The sequence below is a fragment of the Vanessa tameamea genome, chromosome 17 (genome assembly GCF_037043105.1).
Source record: "Vanessa tameamea isolate UH-Manoa-2023 chromosome 17, ilVanTame1 primary haplotype, whole genome shotgun sequence".
Lineage (NCBI taxonomy): Eukaryota > Metazoa > Arthropoda > Insecta > Lepidoptera > Nymphalidae > Vanessa > Vanessa tameamea.
Genome location: NC_087325.1, coordinates 9,497,872 through 9,522,195, shown reverse-complemented (window position 1 = coordinate 9,522,195; position 24,324 = coordinate 9,497,872). Strand labels below are relative to the sequence as shown.

Below are 24,324 nucleotides of genomic sequence, written 5' to 3'. Positions count from 1 at the left end.
CAATAATAATTTATATTATATATGAATAATAAGTGGTATTTTTTTTTTAAATTGTTCTCGATAAATGCCGGTAGTTATCTCTCTAACATTTGACGCGGTTATTTGTACATAAGCTAATTTCAATACTGCTTTGTACATACCAGCATATATAAGCAATCAATATAAACAAGATACGTAACATAATAATATCAAAATTAGTGACTTGTACAATGATTTGATACCGCCGCAATTACAAATTAAACACATTTAATTAACTATTTAATCAAAGACAAAACAAACAGTCGCTTCACTCAATTCCTCGGGTGCTTTAATCAAAATTAGTAACGGTATTAAGATGGCATCAATTCTCTTTGTTCCACGCCTTGTATACAATTCGCTAGTTGAATATTCATATTATCAACTCCTCAAGGAGGACAATTTGGGAGACATCTCCCCCCCTCAAACCAATTAATGGAGGTACGCTTCGTTACGCGCGGACAAACTTTGGGATTGACCCTTGCTAAGGAATCTTGTGTTTAGGTATTAAAGATGGTGAAGCGAATTATTATGCTTCGTTTTATGAAATTACGTCAGAACCCATTTTTGATTTTAAGATATTAAAATATGGGGAGCTGTTTTGCGTGTTCTTATCAAAGCGTAAAAAAATAAAAAATGCGCGTGCAGCACCGTGCACGTACATACAAACTTCTTAAAATATTTTATTTCTCTCTGCGTATCTTCTTTCTCATATAACGGAATGTGCCTAAACGTCAAATTTACTCTCAAGTCTCGTCTGCCTGTCGATTATAGATTCTTAACGATTTAACAGTGTATTACTTTTTTTTTTATTGTAATTCAATAGTGCCGTAAATACCTGTAGTGGTGTATAACACTGCATTGGTCCGTGTACTTTCGATGGCATTGTTTTTGTGAATATGCCGATGGTGTTTCAAATAAACAAAGTAAATTAAATTAACTTTTAATTTAAAATGCCGTCTCGTGTTGTAAGAGTCAAAAAATACTATTTTTTACATACAAAAAACGTATGCTAGAGTAAATGTACGATGATGACGGATATTAGGATTTTAGTATTAATAAAATAATTTAAACGTTATTGAAACAATTCTATATTCGTAAGAATAACGTTTTTTTTATTACAGTATCCGAGCTAAAGTACTTTATGATTGTATTGTTTCAGTTTTTTAATATTTTCTTTGGAAATTTCAATGACACGGACATGACGTAGCACGCAAAAAGAATATAATCAAAACGAATATAACAAAAAAACACCGACAAACAAAGACGTAATCGTCGATATTTTTATATTTTATTCGTTTATATGAATATTAACTTTATCCTGTTATATGGAGCTACATACTTTTTATATGGTCCAAAAAAACATTTAAATATTTGTGTGTTCAATATCTGATTTCCAATAAAAATATAATAGAAAAAAAAAACTTTCCTTGAGTAAATACGGGGAATAAGATGTGTGTTTTTTAATATTAACAAATATTAAGAATTAAATGATCGTTCATTGTTATTCCTTTTAAAGGGATCTTTGACATGACAAGAAATAAAATCAAAGTAAAATCAATATTCTTGTACAGAACATCTGTACAAGACAATCATAATCGAATATATTAAAAAGTACTTGTTACCCGCGGTTTCGCTTGCGTTTTAGGGGTTCGTTGTCAGATTTTAAGATTAAAAAAGGGGTTCAAGTTTGCTGGGCCGTGAAAGAGCAACGTCAGACAGACAGAGTTACTATCCCATTTATAATATTAGTATAGACTGATAGTAAAAGTTCATAGTTAAATGTTTTTTTTTTACACTAAGATTGTATTCGTGCAATTATCACCAGAAATACTCTTAATTTTATATCTTACTAGGTAAAAAGTTGAAACTGACGAACTTATTCGAAATAAAAACAAAATATTTCAAAAGTAACTTCCATAAAAGATAAACGAAACGAAATTGTGTAAAACATTTCTTTCCATTCATTTTATACAAGTTGCATTAGCTCGTAGCAAAGTCGGATTCTATTATCTCACTAGAGGTACGCTCAGAGTGCTAGCGTTTCGCGTATCAGTGAAAGCGTCTCCGACGTGCGGTGGCCGCGCCCGTGCCATCCATCAATTATTACCATCTGTAATGAACGCAAATCCTTTGATTCCATTGAACGAGTGCCCGGGGGAATTTTATTTGTAAGTTAAAAGCGAAAGCGATGTTTGAGAGCGTTTTATTGATCGATTTATGTGTCTGTTTTGACTTTCATTATGGTAAATAATAATCTAATTAATTGTATTAAATAAAGTTAATTACATATTATTATGGCAACGAAACTGTAACTGCTTTTGTTCGTTATGGCACACTTTAATATATTATATATCCAATTCAATCCAATTTTTAATAAAAAAACGATAGATTAGTATGATTTTTCATCATTTTATTAAAAAAACGTTAAATGGGCATAAGTGTAAACTCTTTGGAGTTTTGAGCATTCGATATTTAAACATAGATATAGCGAAGTCAAGGAATAAGTTACCATAGTTGTGTGTGTGGAAAAGTAAGTATTCGTGCCCGCCACCTCTCGTGACTCGCGGCCCACCGTCGCGGTACATCAAGTATGCACTAAGGGAATGTCGGAACGGCGCGACACCTCGGCCATTCATTTCATTGTCTCAATCTGTCCTCTGACGCGATCTGCTGTTTTGAATTTTGCACTGATGAACCTCTCTCGTGTCGTTTAGCTTTGATTCTGATTTATTCAACTTGATTTTATATTTACCTTACGATGCTTTTAGAATTTAATATTCAATAAATACATTATCGAAGGTCTTGGTTTATTCAATTTATTTGCACAGTCGAAGATTGTAAATATTTGTTTATTGTGCAAAAACCTCATTAAGCCTTATTATAAAGTTTGAAGTTTATTCCATTAAACGCTATATGTTTGACTTTGTTCAGAATACGAGTTGTACTATAAGATGTTACGCAAGAAGTATCCATATGTAGTTCTGTGGTTCATATTTAAAGCAGTGATTATATTATCGGTGGGCTATCTAATGCTTTTTTTTCTGAGATCAATCCAATTATCCTGAACAAACAAACTCTTCAACTTTATATAATAATATAGATTGATGTAAAATTCCTTTAAAAAATGAAGATTATTTTAATCATATTTTTCTTTCTATTTGATATAATTATACAGGTTAAAAAATACAAAATTTAAAATCGTTTTGATAAGCGTAATATTATGTAATCTCTCTCAATAAAAAGGTTAACTAACGCAAAAATATCTTTTCAATTTAGACTGGCTGATCATGAGATACACAAAGAAAATATTCAGCTTGATAATAGTAAATATACTGACATAACACTTGAATTCAAATAGTCGAATTGAAATTTTCTCTAGATATTTATAGTTCAAGGTATCAGTGGTCTCGTAACGACGGGAGTATAGCGTTGATCCAATGAGACGTCAGCTCTTTGATGTACACAAATCCCCTTCCTAACAAACCGTCCTGAGACCGCAGATTCCGATACCGGTTTTTTATTTTGATTTCCGTTTCGAGTACATTCACTTTATTCGATTAAGTTAATAAAAACTGAATCGTAAATTTAGTTAGAGGGAAATAAAATATTGAATATTTAATTTTTGTTACATTTTTTATTTATTCAAAACTATTAGACACAGTAGTAAATGTTAACCTGAACTAAGTTGCCACGATCGGTGGTGACCACTTACCACTTAAATGATTAAAAATGTTATTTTGTTACAGTGGCGCATTCCGTTCGTCTCCGGCGAGCAGTGCTGACGCTCCCGCTCCCCCTCCGCCGCTGTTCCTGCCCCCTCACCTGTCGCATCTCTCTCAACACTTGAATCATTTATCGCAGCCATTCTTCCCTTTAAAAGGTAATTATACAATACGATGGCATCACTATTTACTCCACAAAGACATTTCTAACATTAAAATCTTTCATCCTTTTCCAACAATAATAAATACTATCAGAAGACCAGTTTCTCAGACGAAAAACAATTTATCGTCTTCATATTGTCGTATTAGTTATCATTAACGTGTATTTTATATAACTGGCATGAAGAGGAACACACTAGGCATAGTCAATCAAAGGAATAGATAAAATAATTTCTGTATTTCAGGCTGGGGCGCTCCTTGTCCGTGCTGTCCTAAAGAGGAGGCGCGGTCGTCCAGCGTAGCTGAGCTCCGACGCAAGGCGCACGAACACTCCGCCGCGTTGCTGCAGTCGTTAGCAAATTTCCAATCACGCGCTTTTCAGCTGCCACTGCCGTTACCACCGTTACCGCTGCCATTGTTGCACGAGCCACCGTCTACTGCGCCACCACCGGACCCACCGAAGCACTTAGAATAAGAAAGCTTACTTAGTTGCTGCACTTCAATATTAGCTCGCGAAGATTCTAAATTTAAATCTTCTCTAATCAGGAAAGATGCAGAGATATGGAAAATAACATACACAAAACTTTTATCATACATCACGTGTTGGGAAAAAATACAGCTTTACCTATAAATGTTATTTAGGGGTTGATTGTTTAGACAATATTCTCTTCTTTATGTGTATCATCTTCCCTCTCGTCGTAATTTGATTTGACCAATGGGAGCGTACGGTTAAGTTGAACGTCAGATGGTACCGATTTCCAAGAGCATATATTTATTAACAACGTAAGATGTTATATGTTACTCGTAATATATCACTACAGTAACTGCAATGTCATTCAACGGTGAACGAACGAGATAAATGAATGAAAATAATGTTTAATCAATCACCCGTTGAATATCGTTTTAAGTAAAGAATAGACTATAGATTAAAAAAAAACATTGCTTTCAAAACTTCAAATGAAAATAAGTTAGGTAAATAAAATGATATATGTAAAACGAATTCAATTCAAGTGGGAGGTATGACGTCACGTTATAGGGCTCTTAATACATCCGAGGCAACCGTCAAAGTACTAAGTAATATCGATTATTTATTGTAGTTATCCGATATGGTCACACTTTAGAAATTAATTTGGAAAAATCAGAAATCTGCACAAAATATAGATTTAGAGTTATATATGAACAATGTAATACCGTTAACATTTGTTATAATAGAAAAATAATTTAAAATATAAATATAGGTAATAGCATGTCATAAACTTACGTAACATGTTTAAAACATTAATATATTAAGTTAAGTTACTTGAAATCATCGTGAATTCTCTAGTGCCATAATATTAACGTTTACGCCATTACGATGTGCCATACTAAGCCATATTACAATAGCAAATTGAATAACGAACAAAACGCAATATATTATATAGAATAAAAATGCATGAGTATGTTCGTTTGTGTATTTCAGTTACCTAACCTAGTCTTATCAGTATTTTGAGTGCTATGAATTCGATGACGTATGAAATGAGGATGAAATTAAATAGATTTAAAACTGTACTCGATAAAGTTAAAGATGAAATAAAATGCTAATTACACACGGGTGGACACTTATGCGCTTGTGGTGGGCGATACTTTGCGCGATACAGTTTACTTACCTTTCAAAAAATGTTAAAATAAAATGATTTCACAGGCAAAAAAAGGATTTTTTTGGTGGCATACAAAATCTGTGATTTTTTGACTATGCAAGCCTATTTTACCACCCTAGTGGGTGGATCGAATCATATATACATTATATGAGTGAGCCAGTGTAATTATAGACACAAGGGACATGTAGACTTAGTTTCCAAAGTTGGTGGTGCATGACCGATATAATATAATGGTTAATATTTCTTACAATCGTCGTGGATGTACGTAGATGTACCTTAACGACCCTTGTGCCTGTAGTTACACTGGCTCACCCACGCTTCAAATAGGAATACAACAATACTAAGTATTGTATTGCTGTATAAATTAAACAATGATATTTCACACTTACATAATAAACATTCCTTTTCGTTTTGAATTCATGTTAACCGTAGAACCATAGCTATTAATTTTATTTTTTCAAGTTAAACTATTTTGCGCATGATGTGACGTTATAAGGTCAATTTTTTTTAAAAGCAACGTTTCCGTGTTTTCGTTTTTCTAACCTTAAACTTTTTTTCTGTTACACGCAGTGAGTCGTACTTTAATTTTGTTTTTCAGTATTAATTTATTATTTTTAAGAAATGTTTATTATTTTTTTTTGTAAATAATTATCTTTTACCGAAATCAGTATTTGACCAAAATTGTTGTGAATATTTTTTTTTATTCGTAGAAGTAAAATGTTTTATTGTAAATAACATAATCACTAATACCAGTTATAATAATCTTTAGATTTAGAAACGTTTTAACGTTAAAGGTTCGATCGCTTTGTAAATAACTAGGACTTAGCTTATGAATTACATTAAATCATTATTATTCTTTATATTACGGTATTATATAATATATATGTGTAAAAATAACAATAAAAAAAATGAATTTCTTGACTCATTTTTTTATTTTTGTTTTAAAAATAATTTTATAGAAATAATATATATAAACTGAAAAATATGACAATTTAATGAATTGTTATCAATTTAATTATTATTAATTAAATGGTTTAAATTTTATGACATTTCATTTGAACCAAGGATGTTACAATCAGTCATTTATCGTTTTTTTTTTTTTTTATTTCACATTTTTGACGAAGATCATAAAAAATACAGTGCCAAAGTAGAATTAGCTCATCAATCTTTGTAAGTCATTTACTGAAGTGAGCTAAATGTGTGGCGTCGGAGTTATATTACAGAAGGAAGTGTATTATTGTAGCAATCATAGCCTCCGTTTTTTTAATATAAGATACGATAAAAATTTTATTTAAAATTTTAAAAGGCTTACAAATATATAATTATTCATAGTACATATATGTAAAACCGGACGCCATTTTGTAAATACGAATAAGAGAGGGGATAGAAGTTGAACTGCATTATGCACGAGACGTGGAATTGTGGCGTCTGGTTGTTTTATTTAAAACTGTATATAATATGTTGTAGTTAGCTTGCGTAGATACCTTCGAGTATTTAGTTGTTTACATTATTAAAAATAAAAAAAATATTGTGTACATGTGTCCATGTCTATTCATTAATACCCTTTCTATCTACAATTCCTGAATAAGTTTCATTTAAGTACTTAAATTAATCTATTTTTTTTTAAATAAATACTATTTTTATATGATAAAAATTTAATCGAATATATTTAGACATATTCGTTTGATTGAATAATAAATATTAATTTTTCGAACTCGAATTAAATTTCGAATTTCGAATTAGATTTTATTATGTACAGCTCTTTTTATACAAATATGTTTATCGATTTAAGACAAATGTTTAGAAACGTTTTGGTTAGAGAAAATAATCTTAGGTAATTTATAATAATACTCTGTACAAGTTAACTTGATCTTTTTGACAGATGTAAATATTTCTGATCGACATAACTTTGCAATGACGAACATATTATTTTCTTAATTTAATTATTTTAAAAATTGTAATAATATTAAAAAAAATACATATAACACAAAAGTCCCTTAAGATTCAAGCGTTATCCGGAAATTTTAAGACTTTTCGTTGCTTCAAATTAAAATTTAAACAGAAACACTGAAAATAATATATAACTAAAACGCTTGTACAACGTTACATCGGTCGGACGGATGGGATGGGACACGAAGCATTAACTGTTACAAATATCGATTACAAAAAATCATTATTAAAAATCATTGTTAAGTTATTGTTATGAACGTCATTGTCTTTTTGGTTGGGGTCTCTTCAGCTGCTATAACTCTTTTTAAAAAAATAAGTTAAAAAAAAAAATTGAATTCTAATTTGAATTACGCAATAATTTATGTCTACTGCAATAAATAATTTCATACATTGGGCGTACATCACCCTCGTCACAGTTACAAGAATTTTAAAACGTTAATTTTTGAACTACTAGACATTTTCTGTTTTCCATCACGAGCCCGTCTGTCGAAAAGATCAAGCTAACAGACAAACTGTACGGGGTATATCTATGATTTTATTCCCCATAATGATAGTTTATTGATTTAAATTAAGAGCTCATATGCATATATTTAAGAAAGAAAAACAAACTTATTTTTTAATTTGATATTTCTGTAGAAATATAAGTTGCGACATTCATTAACTTTAGATATCTTATTGGCATTTAAAAAAAACTGAAACGCATATCTGTTGCAGAACGCCGAACGGTGTTCAACATAATTATTGCATTTTAAGTTACACAAATTAATATAATTATATAACTCTGATTGACGTAATGTGATTATTGATTCATATATAATTGACTATTGATTTTTAATATTTAGTTATGATTAAAATGGCCTTTCTCTTAACAAATAATTCTGATATCCATCAAACAATTTTCGGTCAACGCAGTTTTTGTCAGAGATAAACCAACTCCGCAAACACCTGCAAATACTTCTATAATCTTATAGAACAGCAATATTTTTCACTTGGTGGTAGGGCTTTCTGCAAGTCCGTCTGGGTAGGTACCACCCACTCATCAGATATTCTACCGCCAAATAACAGTACTCTGTATTGTTGTGTTCCGGTTAGAAGGGTGAGTGAGTCAGTGTAATCACAGGCACAAGGGACATAACATCTTAGTTCCCACGGTTGGTGGCGCATAGGTGATGTGAGGAATTGTTAATATTTCTTACAGCGCCTTTGTCTATGGGCGGTGGTGACCACTTACCATCAGGTGACCCATATGCTCGTCCGCCAACCAATGCTATAAAAAGAAATGACATGACAGGAGTTATCTCCGTATGCAGCAGTCAGACGCAGGAGCAAAGGTGTTAACGTTAGCGGCCTTGGAAACTTCGAGAAGAAAATACTGAGAATTTCTAACCATTATATCTAACGTTTATCTTAGTCTGTAGCCGTATACAGACATGCCGTAGCAACATTAATCGGTAAAAACTACTCGCGCTATTGTCATTCAACCCGCTATCAGTGATTTGTCGTTTTAGTTAATTTACGATGAAAACAATATTTAACGCATTTTAATTAAAAAAAAAAAAAAATTATAGTTTATTTATTAGTTACAATAGTACAACTTTTAGATTTTTTACTTTTAGGTACTTGCGTTAAAGTAAAAGTACAATAACAACATATATATATATGTAGTATGATACAAATAATGTATATTTAATTAGATAGACAATTATATATTCTTTTTTTCTTCTGGTTCTTGTCGGTAGAATCTCCGTTCCGACGGGGTAGCTTTATATGTAATTCAACACTGTAACATGACGAATAAATTGTTGTTACTTGCTTTTATGAGCCTACTTGAATAAAGAATATTTTGATTTTATATACCAACCCGAATCCATGTTACATACACGAAGGGTTCGAATTTCTAATTATTAATATGTTTATCAAATTTGAATCTTAGAATAAGATAAAACATTTATGCGGCTCTTGATTAAGATCTATTAAATCAAAACTTTATTCATACATAACATACTATACATATTAGGAGGGAACAACTAATTTGTATATTTATTAAAAACAATATTCAATATTTGAATCCACGTTGAAGTAACTTTTATTATATTTTAACACCAAAATCACATTAAACTATTATAAAATTGGCTGACCACAACGTTACTACAACAAAATCACAACCTAATAATTGACTTAGCATGTATTCTTAGTACAAAATACATAATTAAAAACATCAGTCAAAAAATGAAAATATTACGTTTCCTTAAATGCGACTCACTCCGATCGGCGTCTGCGTCAACTGACCACTACTTTTTTCAACGCATTGAATTAAAAACGAGTAAGCGTTACAACTCTGTGTTGGTTTCTTATAATCTTATTTATAAAAGTTCGTCATTAATTAAATTTCCTTCTTCATAATAATTTTCTTCTAATAATTGCTGTTGACTAAATTAACTCCGATTCTTAAATCTTAATCTAAGACTTCAGGCACTTCATACTTTTAAGTAGCAGAAGTCTTAACAACTGCGAGTCGCAGTTATTGGCAGTTCTCGAAAATAACATAAAACAATTTTTAAATAAGATAAAAAACGCTACGGACAGCACGACAATGACGAAACTAAAATGACATTAAAAAGAAAAAAAAAATACAACTTATATCCATACATATTTTTAAATGTCGTTTAAAACAATATTGTTTATCTATTGTCAATATAGGAGCACGTTTTCACTTTCCGATGAGACGACAAACCGACGGGTGAGTTCCGATATAGGACTAACGGCTTCAGGTGCTTACAGAGACACGGGAATGTACCGAGCACTGCCAACTTTCGAAACAAACTGAACTCAATCCAGAAAATCTATCTCAACATATTAACCGCATTAGATATAGGAAATTTATAATCATTTTCAATGTCACTCATGGATACGTCGATGCAGAGCTTACAAGTACATCGGTTCACCTAGAAATTTGTTGTGTATTTAATATAATCCTGTAAAATGACTATTCAGTAGCGCTTGAAAAAAGTACTAGAGATGTGCCCCAGCTTTGCACGGGTGCAATTTATTAATAAAAAAATGATAATATAAATATAATTTACAACCACTGTCAATTCTTGTACTCAGGAATAAGGTAACTTTTTTAGTATTTTTTTTTTTAGTATTGTATCTATAATTCCAGAGTTTAGCCCTCCATACAAACAAGCAAATTATACCGCCTCATATTATTATATTATTATTATTGATTACTTGATCAGAGTATTTTTCGAAAAGGCTCATTTTTTTGATAAAAGAAAAACACAACTATTTACTAACTAACACGACACATCACTGACAACGTTTTAAATAACAATAGAATCAGTAGTTTATTGCAATTTTCTATTTCTATGTCCAATTACCTGCGGCTGCGGCTGCAGATTCTGTTGTCCGGATTCCATGACAAAAAGCTATATTAGGTTTATCTGGCAAGTAACTCTGAGTATTAATCGGTTTTCGAGTAGTTTTAAACGAGGTGTTTACAATCCCATGCCATGCCCAGTACCTAACGCCGTTTACCTGGAATCGCTTTGGAATCAAAATTATATATATATTTCTAAAATCTATGTATATAACAATATATCTCCGCAGATATAATTTTGATTCAAGAGGTTTTTACAAGCAATATTGTAAGTCTGCAACTTTAACGATATCTCATCGAGATGCATATTTCATACGAAGGAACATTCCAGACTCTCATTACAAACTGAACATTAAACAATTACGAAGAAGAACAATCATTCATTTAAACAAAAGTCATTTGTCATAAACATTTGACGCGAACACTCGTAAATATATGTGATGAATTTATGAAATAAGTTCGTAGCGGATTTCAACGCTTACGCTTTTAATAACACTAATGCAGGTGATGTCGGCTGTGTTAAAGTTTTTGAGTTATAGCCGTTGATGGAAGAACGATGCATTAAAATTTAATGCTCTATTATTTAGATATCAAGGCTCAGGTGCGACTGTTATTTACATCTGTACAAATATGTACTCTATGCTATGACTGTCTGTGAATGCTTAAAATGTCACTACGTTTTCTAGAATCGTTATGTGAATTTATCGAAATTTAATTATATAGGGTGTTTCTGTGGTCTTCAGTTTTAACACAAGCGACAAAATGTTAGAAATTAGCTTATTGTATTTTTAAGGAAATCAAGTTCTCCCCATATAAAAGAAATGAAATATAGCTATTAAAAAGGAAAAGATTATTATCAATAAAACAAAATATTTTTTTACGAATATTTATTTAAAAAATATTAAATAACATTAATTTACAGGATTGTACAATTTCTAATGACATTTAAGTTTTTTAACGAGTTTAACTCAATTTTATTAACGAAATTTTGCTACATGTGTATTCACCATCCCGCATTGGAACAGCGTGGTGGATAACCTTCTCCTCAATTGGAAAGGCCTTAGCCCAGCAGTGGGATATTAACAGGCAGTTTACTTACTTACACAACGAAATACACTGCAGTAAGGATGTTAATTTTATATTACAACTCAAAATGTTTTTGGATTGTACATTGTTTGATAATATACTAAATATATTTTTTGACAAATATAATATGTTATAATAAGTCACGAAGACGGACATTGCGTCGCACCGCGTTGTTGAATCCTTCTCTATACTGGTAGAAAACGTCGCTTGAAGATATGACATCGGATACAGCATCTGGGAAATAAACAATATTAAGAAAAGGTTGTGGTGTTAAAGATTATAAAACTAAATATATAAGTCAATTTATTAACAAAAAAACTATCTGCGTACAATTGCAATGTTTTATGTTGCGTATTTTTGTCGTAACTCATTTTCGATACATCGAGTTTCAAATTACAACGATTTTCAAGAAATTTCACTTCAAAATTCCAGAACGAAATCGTTCGACAGTTACGAGAATGTATAGTCGTAGCCTTAAGGATTTTAAACATGAAAGCCAGTCAAAGTCGGCGGCGGGAGGCGTGCGCGGGAACGTAATCAACTTGTATAATTACACGGAGGCCGAGCCTGTTTGCTCACGCTAATAGCGCGCATTGTGACGCCCACCGACTGCGCTGAACAAACCTATCGCATTATGTAATCTCTTACGAGGGGGATTCGGAGTACCGCGGCAGGTCTAGAAACCTGCGTCGATTTTCATATTATTTTTCAAATAAGAAAATCACTTCGTACATGTGTTTAAATTAAAACAATTTTGTAGGTAGTTTAAACTGTAATTTGTTTAAATAAAGTTTGAAAATGTTTGTTTTTAATAACTGCTAAAAGCCAATAAATTTTAGTCGATCGGAATAAAAGTTAATAAGAAAAATAAAATAACCGTTTTGTAATATATGAACCCAGTTCGTCAGATAAAGTTCATCCACGATTTAAATATTTCTTTGTTAATAAAAGAAGCTCATTTGATTTAATAATTATTATATGACCAGAATAAATAGTATTACTACATTATAATTTTTTATATTATGCAAATGTTCCAACTGATGGTAAGAAGTCACCTCTGCCAGGGCCATTCCTTACATCAACAATGCGTCACCGATCTTGGGAACTAAGATGTTATGTGCCTAGTTACACTGGCTCACTCACCATTCAAACTGGAACGCAACAGTACTATTATTGCTGCTTGGCAGTAGAACACACGAATCGGTGGTACCTACCCAGACGGGTTTGCCCAAAGCCCTACCACCAAGTAAATGTTCGTTTAGTGTACTAACTCTAAGCAAAAGACGCAGTTAGTTGTTCATAGACAATAAATAGCTTTTAAAAATTGGAGAATATTCGAAGGGACCCCATATCGTATGAACTAGCTTATACTGAACCGGTATCCGTTAATAGCTCCGCTTTACAGCGAGGCTCGGTAACCAGTGTAGCATTTTAATTTAGGCAGGCTTTATACGAACGACGGTGAATTAAAGGCGGAGTTGATGAGAAGATCGCTTTAATGAGCCTACATTCATACGCGGGTTTTTAATAGAAACAGTTTGTGAAGCAAACGCTAACTGAAAGGGGTTTAATTTATTTTCATTATATTTTCATTTAATGGATTATTTATCATATATATATGCGAAACGATGCGATGCGAAATATATCAATGCGAAAGTAAGTTGGTTTGTATGTTACACTTTAACGTTGTAACTTCTCAAGAGATCGTCATAAAATTTACCATATTTTCATGAGTACAGAAAACGGCATAAGGTAACCTGACCTAACTTCTGTCACCACCCCCTTTCCCCTCAGGTAAAGCCGCGATTGTTATTTATTATATTTTTTTCCTAAATACCTATATAAACTGAATTTTGTTTATAAAAACTGACTCAACAATAGCCTGGTAATAATACTACCTACACTCAACGATTTGTCTTGCTTAATAAGGATTGTCTTATTGACGATTACAAGTATTTTTATCAAAACATTCTCATCTTCATACATTTAACATATCATACGTTATTCGTATATCCGTAAGCGATAACTCAATAGTAGCTTTGACATCTACGTCTTGTAGATAATTATACAAGCGTTGCAAAACAAACTATTTCTTAAATTTAGCACCCGTGATATAATGAATCCATCAACCCGCATTGGAGCAGCGTGATGGATTAAGGCCTTAGCTCAGCTGTGGGATACTTACAGGTATAATTCACTAGTGATATAATTAGAAAATAAATTTTCTATAAAAAAAGTGTCGCAATAAATTCTGTAAACGGAAATTTATCGAAAATATTAAAAAAAAAAAAATTATCACATCTTATTAAATTCATCGAAATATCTGAACCATAAACACAAATATTCAAATCAGATATATTACACAGCAAGCAAATTAGTTTCACACACGCAAACGACCCTTATAAAACATTGGAATTACATAGATTTACCGACACTAAATCAAAATTCGAAAATCAATTCAACGATAAATGTTAACTTAGAATTAATAATATTTAACTTAAATCGAGTGAAACGAATACAATGGGAGTAGACTAAATCAAACAATGAGAGGATTTCGTTTAACAATCAACTTAGACCGCTTCATTATAACTTGGTCGGAGTTACGTCGGGGGAACGGGTCTGGTGGATGTTTAATTATTATATGTTTTATTTAAATAATAGAGGTTTAATGAGGATCGTCTGGCGCTGTGGTAGTGAATGTCGATTCTAAGTTAACGGTGGGGTGTTTGACTCTACGTATTTTTTTTATTATCGCCTGTTTTTAACATACAGTTTCGATACCGAGTTAGAGATTTATAAATATATAGGGCATACTATTATTTGTCAGGTACATTTTACACTTATGACATTTATTTATTAACAAATATATCATAAAATTAGTATTATTGTAGTAGGCAAGGTGGTCCGACGACCTGGTGAAGATAGCAGGAAGCCGCTGGTCGCGGGCTGCACAAGACCGGTCGTTGTGGCGATCATTGGGGGAGGCCTATGTCCAGCAGTGGACGTTCTTCGGTTGAGAGATGAGATGAGATATTATAAAAGATGCCTCAGTGCAAAACAGTTTTTAGAAGTTTAAAATAAAAAAAGAAGTAACAGTCTTTGAATGCTTCAACTACCTCTTTTTTTAAGAAGTAGGTTTGAAGTAGGTTTTCACTACGCTTCTCAAATCTCGTAATGGTGGATTAAATTTATAAATTTTTGAATTAGCTTAGCTTCCATATAATAAATATTCTATTTGATAAAAATGGAGCTCATTAAGTAATTAATAAATTTCCAACAGAAATTAGTAAAGCAATTTTGTCAGTTAAAAATATATATATATATAACGTCAAATAATGACGTCATAATTAGTAAATATTATAATACAATATCATTTAAATTCGACATTCAACGATATTTTTTTTAAAAAAATACAAGCCTTTTTTACAAGAATTATATTTAAGATAATCGTATCTGTTATACAAGATACGTAGCAGCGTAGCAGATTGCTACGAAGGATCTACACGAAATTGACAATTTGTAATTTATTTAAATGAAGAGCAATTTATTATTCTCATCAAATCGAAGTTAATTCATTTAAAAACCAATCCTAATATTATCTAGATAGAAGTATGAAAGCGTATTAAATATTCGCTTCCAAGCTGACGTTTCAATTTACGTAGGTGGAAGATGAATTTTCTCTCTATCCTATATTACAAATCGCGTTGAGACTATTAACTAGGCAAGTTAGCGCGTCAAAGCAATTGTTGTAAAACGATGGATGCACGAGAACCTAAGCGGATTTTGTGTTCGTTTTGAATAAAGTTCGGTCTAGAAATGCTATTAAATTTATATATGTATGCTTCTTAATAAATCATACAAAGAACAATTTAAGCAGCTTAATACATGAAATGCTTTTATTGGATAATATTATTCTTAGGAAAAAAAATATTTCATAGGAATGTATCTTAATACGCAGTCTGTCTTAAGAACTGTAAAAGCTAGTCATTAAAATCACTATTAACAAATCATAGAAACAAAGGCATATCAAAATAAAAGGCAAATTCTTTTAATCATTGATTTGTAAATAATAATATCAGACCTGCTTTGCAATTCTAGAAGGCACTTCGTTTCACTCATATTGAAAACCGATCGTACGATACGCTGTTTTGATTCGTATATACTTAATGTCATAATTATTGCAGTAATTGTTGCGTATATCACTTTATAAAGTTTATTTGTGTTTAAAGATTTTAGATTGCTATGTCTGTCTAATGAGAAGACTCAGCAAGGCTATTGTAATATGAGTCATATATTTTTATAAGGACTAAAATTTATAATATCAAATATGTATGAATCGAATTACATATTATAATTGTTAATTTTTTAAAGATTTTAATATTCAATAGTGAACTCCAACCCTTTTAACAAAACAATTCCACGAATCTATTAAAACGTATCTCCGACCGAATTATACGTTTAATATACAAAATGGTAGACAATCGGTTAGGCGCGGACAATTACGGCGGGATCAGGTGTTCGATTCCAGCGGGTGACGTCAAATGAATATTAACAACCCTTCCCGGCGGCGGGCGTAATTGAAAATAATAGGCTCACTTGTAACGTTATGTGATAATATTCGGAATAATATGTAATAATGACATTGCGTATTAATGACTGCGATCGCGTGTAACGTATTTTATGTTAATTACGAACGTGAGTTGTAAGATACATTAGTTTAGTGTTTTTTTTTTTATATGAGCTCATCAATGACATAGGGATAGTGTAGAGAGTGCTTAATTTCCTGCCATTGTTCACTTTTATCTCCGATAGTCTTTGGATTTGCGTTGATTTTTAAGATAACAGAGCTTGAGGAAATTGATGGTGCTCCGTATTTCATTCGATTATTTTCTTTGAAATTCAAGGAGTTTGAGTTTATTTTAAAATTATAAAAAAAAAAAACTGACAGTATTTATGCTGAATGATTATTGATTTTGCGTGTTTAATACACAAGGATACACGCAAACTTAATTATCATATCTAGTGTATCTGTTACAAATCTTACCTTGCTTATGTACTTGAGATATAGGAACAATACGCCCGAAGAAGTCCTTATGAACCTGCAACAATACAAAATACGTTACCGTATGTGACACAAACGCAAAAATACTTTTAAAATACAAACACTACATGTCTCATTACTCCACTCATAAAACCACGTCGCGTCACGTACAATTAAAAAACACATTTTCCTCTAAATTGCTTTCTGCACAGCGCCCGCGGCCACAACACATTGCCGCTCCAATTAGAAATCACGACACGGCCACACACATCACACGACTCTCCACTATTGCCTCACGCTAATTCCATACCTATTTGTAAGTTGCTAAAGACGAAAACAGCTTAATATTTTTTGTGTACTATTCAGAGTTTTATTATAGAACCTCGATGTATAATACGTACGGTAACCACATCATCTAAGCAGTATTAATGCAAGGCAATATGACATCTAAGCTGGTGTGTTATGGTGTAATTTAGGGCGCGTGTTTTTTCTTTCAAAGTTGGTTGGGTGTTTCGAGTAGTTTATGTAGGTAAAGTTGAGTGTCTAGATGTGAGACATCGTTAGTGGTGATTGTGGTAACGATGTTGTTACACCTACATCCCGAGTGGAATGTTCTCGACTCAAGCTACGAATTATTATCACAATGAGTTTTTTAGGTAATTAACGTGTATCTTAAAAAGGATACATCTTTAAATTATTTATGTTAAACGTAATTTGATAACCATTTATAATGAATATATAGCATTGAAATTAATCGTAAAAATAAATTTTGAGATAGCTACGAAGCATTCGTAGCACTTCGTAGCAGTATTTTGATTTTTTTATTTAAATAATTTATTGTGAGTTTTAATTTTGTCGATTGGTCTCTAATATCAGTTCAATTCAATCAGTTGACTGTCTCGTCGGTCTAGTAACTTGATATGAGAATACAGATCCCAATTCCGGGGTTTAAAGTCCAGGACGGGCCTATAAGTAGTTGTTAAGTTTTTCCATCAAAAAATTCTAAATAGCCCAGAGCTTGGAAGTTGGATGTGTGTATACTTTCGTGCCTATTTCTGGTCGTGTCATATTTACCGTCCCATCGGATTATGAGAGTGAGGAAATAAGGAGTACCCCTGCGTTTGCATATTATAGTGCACAAACTCATCATCAGCCCATATTCGTCCACTGCTGGACATAGGACTCTCCAAATGCACGCCACTGTGGTCTTTCTTCGGCAACTCGCATCTCGGCAAACGTAGTGTAGGACGCCCTCAGGCACGGTGGAGTGACGATTTGTACAAACTCGTCGATCCGAAATCGGTCAAGACGACACATTATATGTTTAAACTAATCTGAGACAATGAATTATTCAAGGAACCATGATATTGGTTCGTCAAATCTTCGTAGGAGTGATTGTATATTGTAGATATTTAGAATTGAAATAAAGCCTATGAAATTAATTTTACAAACAAGACGTTTTTAGAGATATCTTACCAAACGAATTTTACCCAGGTTGGATTGTGAGAGATTGTTTAAAGTTTTTGCTCGCAATTGTTTTGAAAATAATCAACGAGATTGCGTATTCAAGTTAGGGCAAACACCACTAATTTTACGCGTGCCTTAAGCCTGCTTTAGAGCAGCGTCTTTTCCTCTAGAGGAGAGTTGGCCAATGTCCACCAGTGGGACATTAATAGGCTGTTTACTTACAACTTTTGATTAGGCGCATATCAAATCAACCATTAAAATAAACTATAATCGATACAAATAAGATCGATCGCAAAACAATATCAGAATCGAAGATCGGGCAATATCAAGCCAATAACTTGTTGGTTATCCGAGTGAGATCGACAATAACATTGCAACGGCTCGAAGCGCTGGGCGCTGGACGTGTAGCACACGCTGAAGCGAATACACAGCTGATGATATATTTATTTAATTGTACTTTTGATATCCAAAAAAAAAAATTAGGCGGAGAGGTAGTTGGTATTTTACAAAATTTAAATTACAAAGTTATTTCAACCACATATCATTTTCATGTAAGGTATCCTACCTGAATAGTCAATGAATACAAACACCACGCTCTTTAATAATTCTTTTTATCTCTTTTAAAGTTTTTTCAATCATATCGTGAGTATATATAAAACAAAACCTAACTGTGCCCTATTTCACCCCTTTACATCTGGATTATAGGTGTTGGTGATGGACATGGTTTTAAATGTACATATAAAATGGTTTCAATTCATAGTTTAATGGCTTCCAGTTGTGTCAAGCTGGCACATATCAAATCGTCAACGTCACGTAAGTTTCATATTAATGATAAGCACGTTGACTACAGTTTGGCAGGTTGGTTGACATTTATGCAAATTACTTCACTAGTACCGCGCATCCTTCAGGTTTTAATATGATACTACAATAAACAAAAAACTGTATGCAAGAATATTTAAAATACTCATGAAGATTATAATGTTTTATTTTTGGTAACAACTGCCCATAAACATTGGACACCGTAAAATTTTAAACATTCCTTATATCGCCAATGCACAGCCAACCTTGGGAATTAAGATGTTATGTCTTTTGCGTCTTTAGCTACACTGGCTCACTTACCATTCAAACTGGAACACAACAATTCCAACTATTACTACTTCTTGGTAGAATATAAGTGGATCCAGACGGTATTGCACAAAGCCCCACCGCCAAGTAAATATCTATGTAGATATAATACTATAAGTTTGATTAGGAACCGTTGGATTCTTCGACACGAGTCACTTATGCCTTGGGGCAGAGCGTAACTTCGTTGTATAGCAATATTTCTGATTACGGGCCTCGGTAGCGGCGGTAAATCGCGACACACGCGAACATAAACACAATTTTCTTCTCATAAAAGTTATCCTTACACATTACGACACACGTAACGCCCATCGACCGGTGATTGGCTAGGAAGTGAATGTTATATCGTTATTGTCAATCGCGAGATGATCAAAAAGTCCTTATGGGGTAATAGGATTTTACCTCTTACTTGGGCCCTGATAATATGAGGCGTTTATTGTCTTAAACAGATATGTACGTGTGTGTTATCGAATGTGTAATTTTACGTTAAAATTGCACACATACATATAAAATATTCGTGTACATAAGGCGTTAAGTAAATTAGTCATTATTTAAGTTTTACAATTATTAATATTATTATTTTTAAAGTTACAGCTGAGTGTCTCTTGTGGGGCTATATTCGAGTAGGGTCATAAAAGAATTTTTGAAACGTCAAATCACAAGATTAGCATTGAACTGACAAGAAACTCAGTAGTTACACTTTTCCACCAATTTACATCAGTATGTTAAGTTTCAATTAGTAATATTCATACGATCATACGATCTACAAATGCTTAATGCTTTATAATATTCCAAGCGATGTCTAACCATATGATACTCTTGCATCTCAACATTATATTTCAGCAGTCAGTCAACACATTTTCCGCGCGACTTCACGCCGGGTGGTGCGGGGGTGAGGTCGCAAACAATACAATCACGACCAATCTGCCGCGCAAATAGGAAAATAGAGTGCACGATGAGGCAGGACCGGCTTTGATACAAATTATGTTTAAATTGCTTTTATGTATAGAGGGTTGTCTGAAGTATGTAATTCACACTTATTGTTTAACGGCAAGTAATCATTCACTTATATGTAGTGAGGAGGATAAAAATATTTATTTTGTTTTGAAATTAAATAATAATATTAATAATGACCAAAAATGATTTTATTTCGGATACTAACCATCGTAGATTTTAGTGCACAATAATATCCTACAAGATGTACCCTCTATTCTCTGACTCCTAAAATCCAATAAAAGGGCAACCAGAGAAAAATCAGGCGTAGGGTCAGCCGCTTTTTCTGTATTCCTAGGCACGAAAAAACCGTATTCCTAATTTCGTCATACTAATTTTTTTTTCGCAGAAAACTCTATTTCATTGACTGAAGTTGGTATTCGAATCTATAACCTTATCATCTACAAGCTTATAAGCTAACCGATAAACCATCCTGCATATTTACCGTCAACATCAAACATACTATAACATTAGATTAGTTATTTTTCATCATTTTCCGTGCAAATTAAATCTATCACTGGTTTAAAAGTATAAATCTTAACAGAAGACCACTTAATTTACATGTGCTTAATTTGTGTTTATAATTCATTTTTATTTCAACCATTTGTCTGATCAAACACACATAGACGTCTGCTTTGACATCAGATCAAGTTCATCGTAATAATGGTTTTAAGTTACGTAACAAAATAAACACCTAAGTATTAATAACAAGACTTATTCTCTAAGAACAATGAAACTATTACAATTTAAAATCGTTTCGAATCCGGCCCCAGTTTCTTTCAAGATCGGGTCGTATCGTTTTCGAATCCTCTAGAATCCGTACAATTTTCCGCCGGTCATTTTTCATAGTTTCCCGGAGCCCGAGGCCCGCTCCCAATACTTATTTGTTCGTAAATACACAATACTTACGATATTGTGTTTACGAGCGATACGAACGGGCCGAGGTTATTTGGAAACTTTTTATGGGAATAGTGAAAGATAAATTGACAAACAATCCCGAGAGATAGGGTTGAAAGGATTCCGATTGTTCGAATGTAAATTATTTCGTATTATATTTTTATTGTTAGCTGAGAACATTAGTACTAGAGGTTCTGTCTCTATGCAGACGTTTCGGTTGAATCTTTGGTTAGCATGCCTTGTCCGCACTGAAAGCCATGAAATCATACCGCTAATAAAATTACGTATGTAGTTTTATGTTCATCCTTTTTTTTCTGAGTGTAGTAGTGCTGTTGGCCCTACTGGCCTTTACAGCGTCACCGGGCGTTAATATGTTCATCCGTTCATTAGACTATTATTAAAGTATTCATAGAGAAACAATTGAAACTCTATAAACGAAGAAAAAAAAGAAGAAAGTCTATAAACATTGCCACGAGTGTTTATTTTATTTAATTATATTTGTTTTTGTATAAATAAATATTATTATTTAATTATTATGGAAATTTATATTGTTGTTTAAACGTGCGAATTTGTAACCGCTAATTGGTATCCGCACAACAGGCTTGCCTAGTGCCGGGCCATTGGATGTTTTGTGACAATTTGAATCATTCATGTTAATAAACTTATATTTATTTTATTTTATTAAGTTTTGATATTTTTTTTACTGTTTCGTTTTCGTTTTTGCGGGATTTTAAATTATGAAAAAAAATCACGATTCTAAGACACGTATTACATAGGCATAAGTTAACAGTTATATTTTGCATTCACAAACAATAAAAAAAATTAGTTCATCCACATAACTACTTTATTATTCAACGGAAGAATGAAACACTGATGAGTTTTGAACTAGGAACGGTTTAAAATGTATCTTAACTGAAGATCACTGAATTTTCATGTGCTTAATTGTGTTTAGATTAGAGTAAGGAGAAGGAATCATTGTGAGGAAACCCACATATGTCAGATTAAACTCTGCATAAAAATCATAAATAAATCAACCAGATTGAAGCGAAACAACAAGAACCGTTAGTTCAGTAGTGGGATCATAACAGCCTTATACCGAAAAACGAAATACCACTCACTGATTAAACACAAAATCTCTGAAACTATAACACGTACTTTCGCTAAGAACGGATTTTACGAAACTCCACCATTTAAGGGGTAAAACGGTGGTTGGAAGTTTATGTTTTATAAATTTCGCGCGAGCATATCCGCAGTTTCGGGTTGTTAAAAATAAAATACTTATTGAAAACAGAGTAATTACAACAAAATCAAAATATACTTAAACTTGGGTCACACGATGTATAAGAAATACATAATTCCATAATTGCATACATTTCGGTTTTCCATTAAGAAAATCATGGAATAATAAAAGTATCTTTTGTTCCGCAAAATCCTATTGATACTGTAAGTGGTCTTCATATTATTTCTAATGGTGGGTGTAATAAAGTAGAACGGTAATATATCGCCGGAGAGCCGACCTTTTAGCCCATAAACAATGCACAAAGGTCCAACGATAAAACTAAAATATTATGGAAATAACGGTTAAATACACTTGGCCCGTGTCCTCGACCTTTTTCCTACATTATAAGTATTTTTATTGTAGTTTTTCATCCTGTCGTGTCAGTTTATTATATATATAGGATGTTACGATCATTTATATGTGTAGCTTGATATATTTAATCGTAATAGCCGTCTTTAAAAATACTGCCGGTAGTAATCAATTATTACATGCCGTATTTACATATCAAATAATAAATAAATATTGAACAACATCACATACATCACTCTGATCCCAATGTGAGTAGCTAAAGCACTTGTGTTATGGAAGATCAGAAGTAACGACGGTACCACAAACACTCAGACCCAAGACAACATAGAAATCTAATGAACTTTTTCTACATCGACTTGGCCGGGAATCGAACCCGGGACCACAGAGTGGCGTACCCATGAAAACCGGTGTATACGCTACTCGACCACGGAGGTCATCATCATAATTATAAAAAATATTATATTTTATATCTTATTAATAAAGAAACGATATGATCTAAATATAATTTATATCCCATAGCGCCCAGGAGTAATGTTAACACACAAACACACAAAGTTAAATAATAATATTAGTGATGCTATGCAAGAGATAACTTAATAAACTTTTGTAATGAAATGACGGAAATGAGGTCACAAATAAATAAATAAATAAATATTGGACAACATCACATACATTAATCTGATCCCAATGTAAGTAGCTATAGCACTTGTTTTATGGAAAATCAGAAGTAAGTACCACAAACACCCAGACCCGAGACAACATAGAAAATTAATGAACTTTTTTACATAGACTCGGCCGGGAATAGAACCCGGGACCTCAGAGCAGCGTACCCATGAAAACCGGTGTACACACTACTCGACCACGGAGGTCGTCGCTTGAGGAGTAATGTAGCTTTCTTCTAGTGAAAATGTTTTTAAAATTGAATTGAATCGCAGATTACCCTTACATACAAACACACATTTTACATCTTTAAAGTATTTATATAAATTAATATACGTATATTATTTCCTATTTTTCCAATCAAAAGCCGATGATCGTTTATCATACTAACTTGAATTTCGATTGCAGTTCTTTATAAAAGCTCAAAGCTAAAAGTAATGACTGCCGTTAGATGGCGTTGTTGACAATATAATTAATTAAAAGTATTTCTGGAGCTATTACGTGGATTTTGTTCCACTTTTAAGTTACAATCTTAAACGAAATGTATTTTTTTTCAAAACACTTTTACAAATATTACATTAGTTAAAATGATTTCTTATAAAGTT

General features: G+C 32.5%; 2 protein-coding genes across 2 annotated transcripts in view; one reads left to right on the top strand and one right to left on the bottom strand.

Annotated features, from left to right (window-relative positions):
- LOC113400598 (uncharacterized) overlaps positions 1-4,471 on the top strand; it is a 68,108-nt gene extending 63,637 nt beyond the window's left edge. Inside the window, exons 8-9 of the mRNA XM_026640241.2 lie at positions 3,765-3,898; positions 4,145-4,471. Coding sequence (XP_026496026.1) covers positions 3,765-3,898; positions 4,145-4,374 — 364 coding nt within the window. The 3' untranslated portion in view covers positions 4,375-4,471. The remainder of the gene's footprint in view (positions 1-3,764; positions 3,899-4,144) is intronic.
- A 7,575-nt stretch (positions 4,472-12,046) lies between these two features.
- LOC113400449 (chromosome transmission fidelity protein 18 homolog) overlaps positions 12,047-24,324 on the bottom strand; it is a 35,778-nt gene continuing 23,500 nt past the window's right edge. Inside the window, exons 15-16 of the mRNA XM_064217550.1 lie at positions 16,996-17,050; positions 12,047-12,185 (exon numbers count right to left, since the gene is read on the bottom strand). Coding sequence (XP_064073620.1) covers positions 12,082-12,185; positions 16,996-17,050 — 159 coding nt within the window. The 3' untranslated portion in view covers positions 12,047-12,081. The remainder of the gene's footprint in view (positions 12,186-16,995; positions 17,051-24,324) is intronic.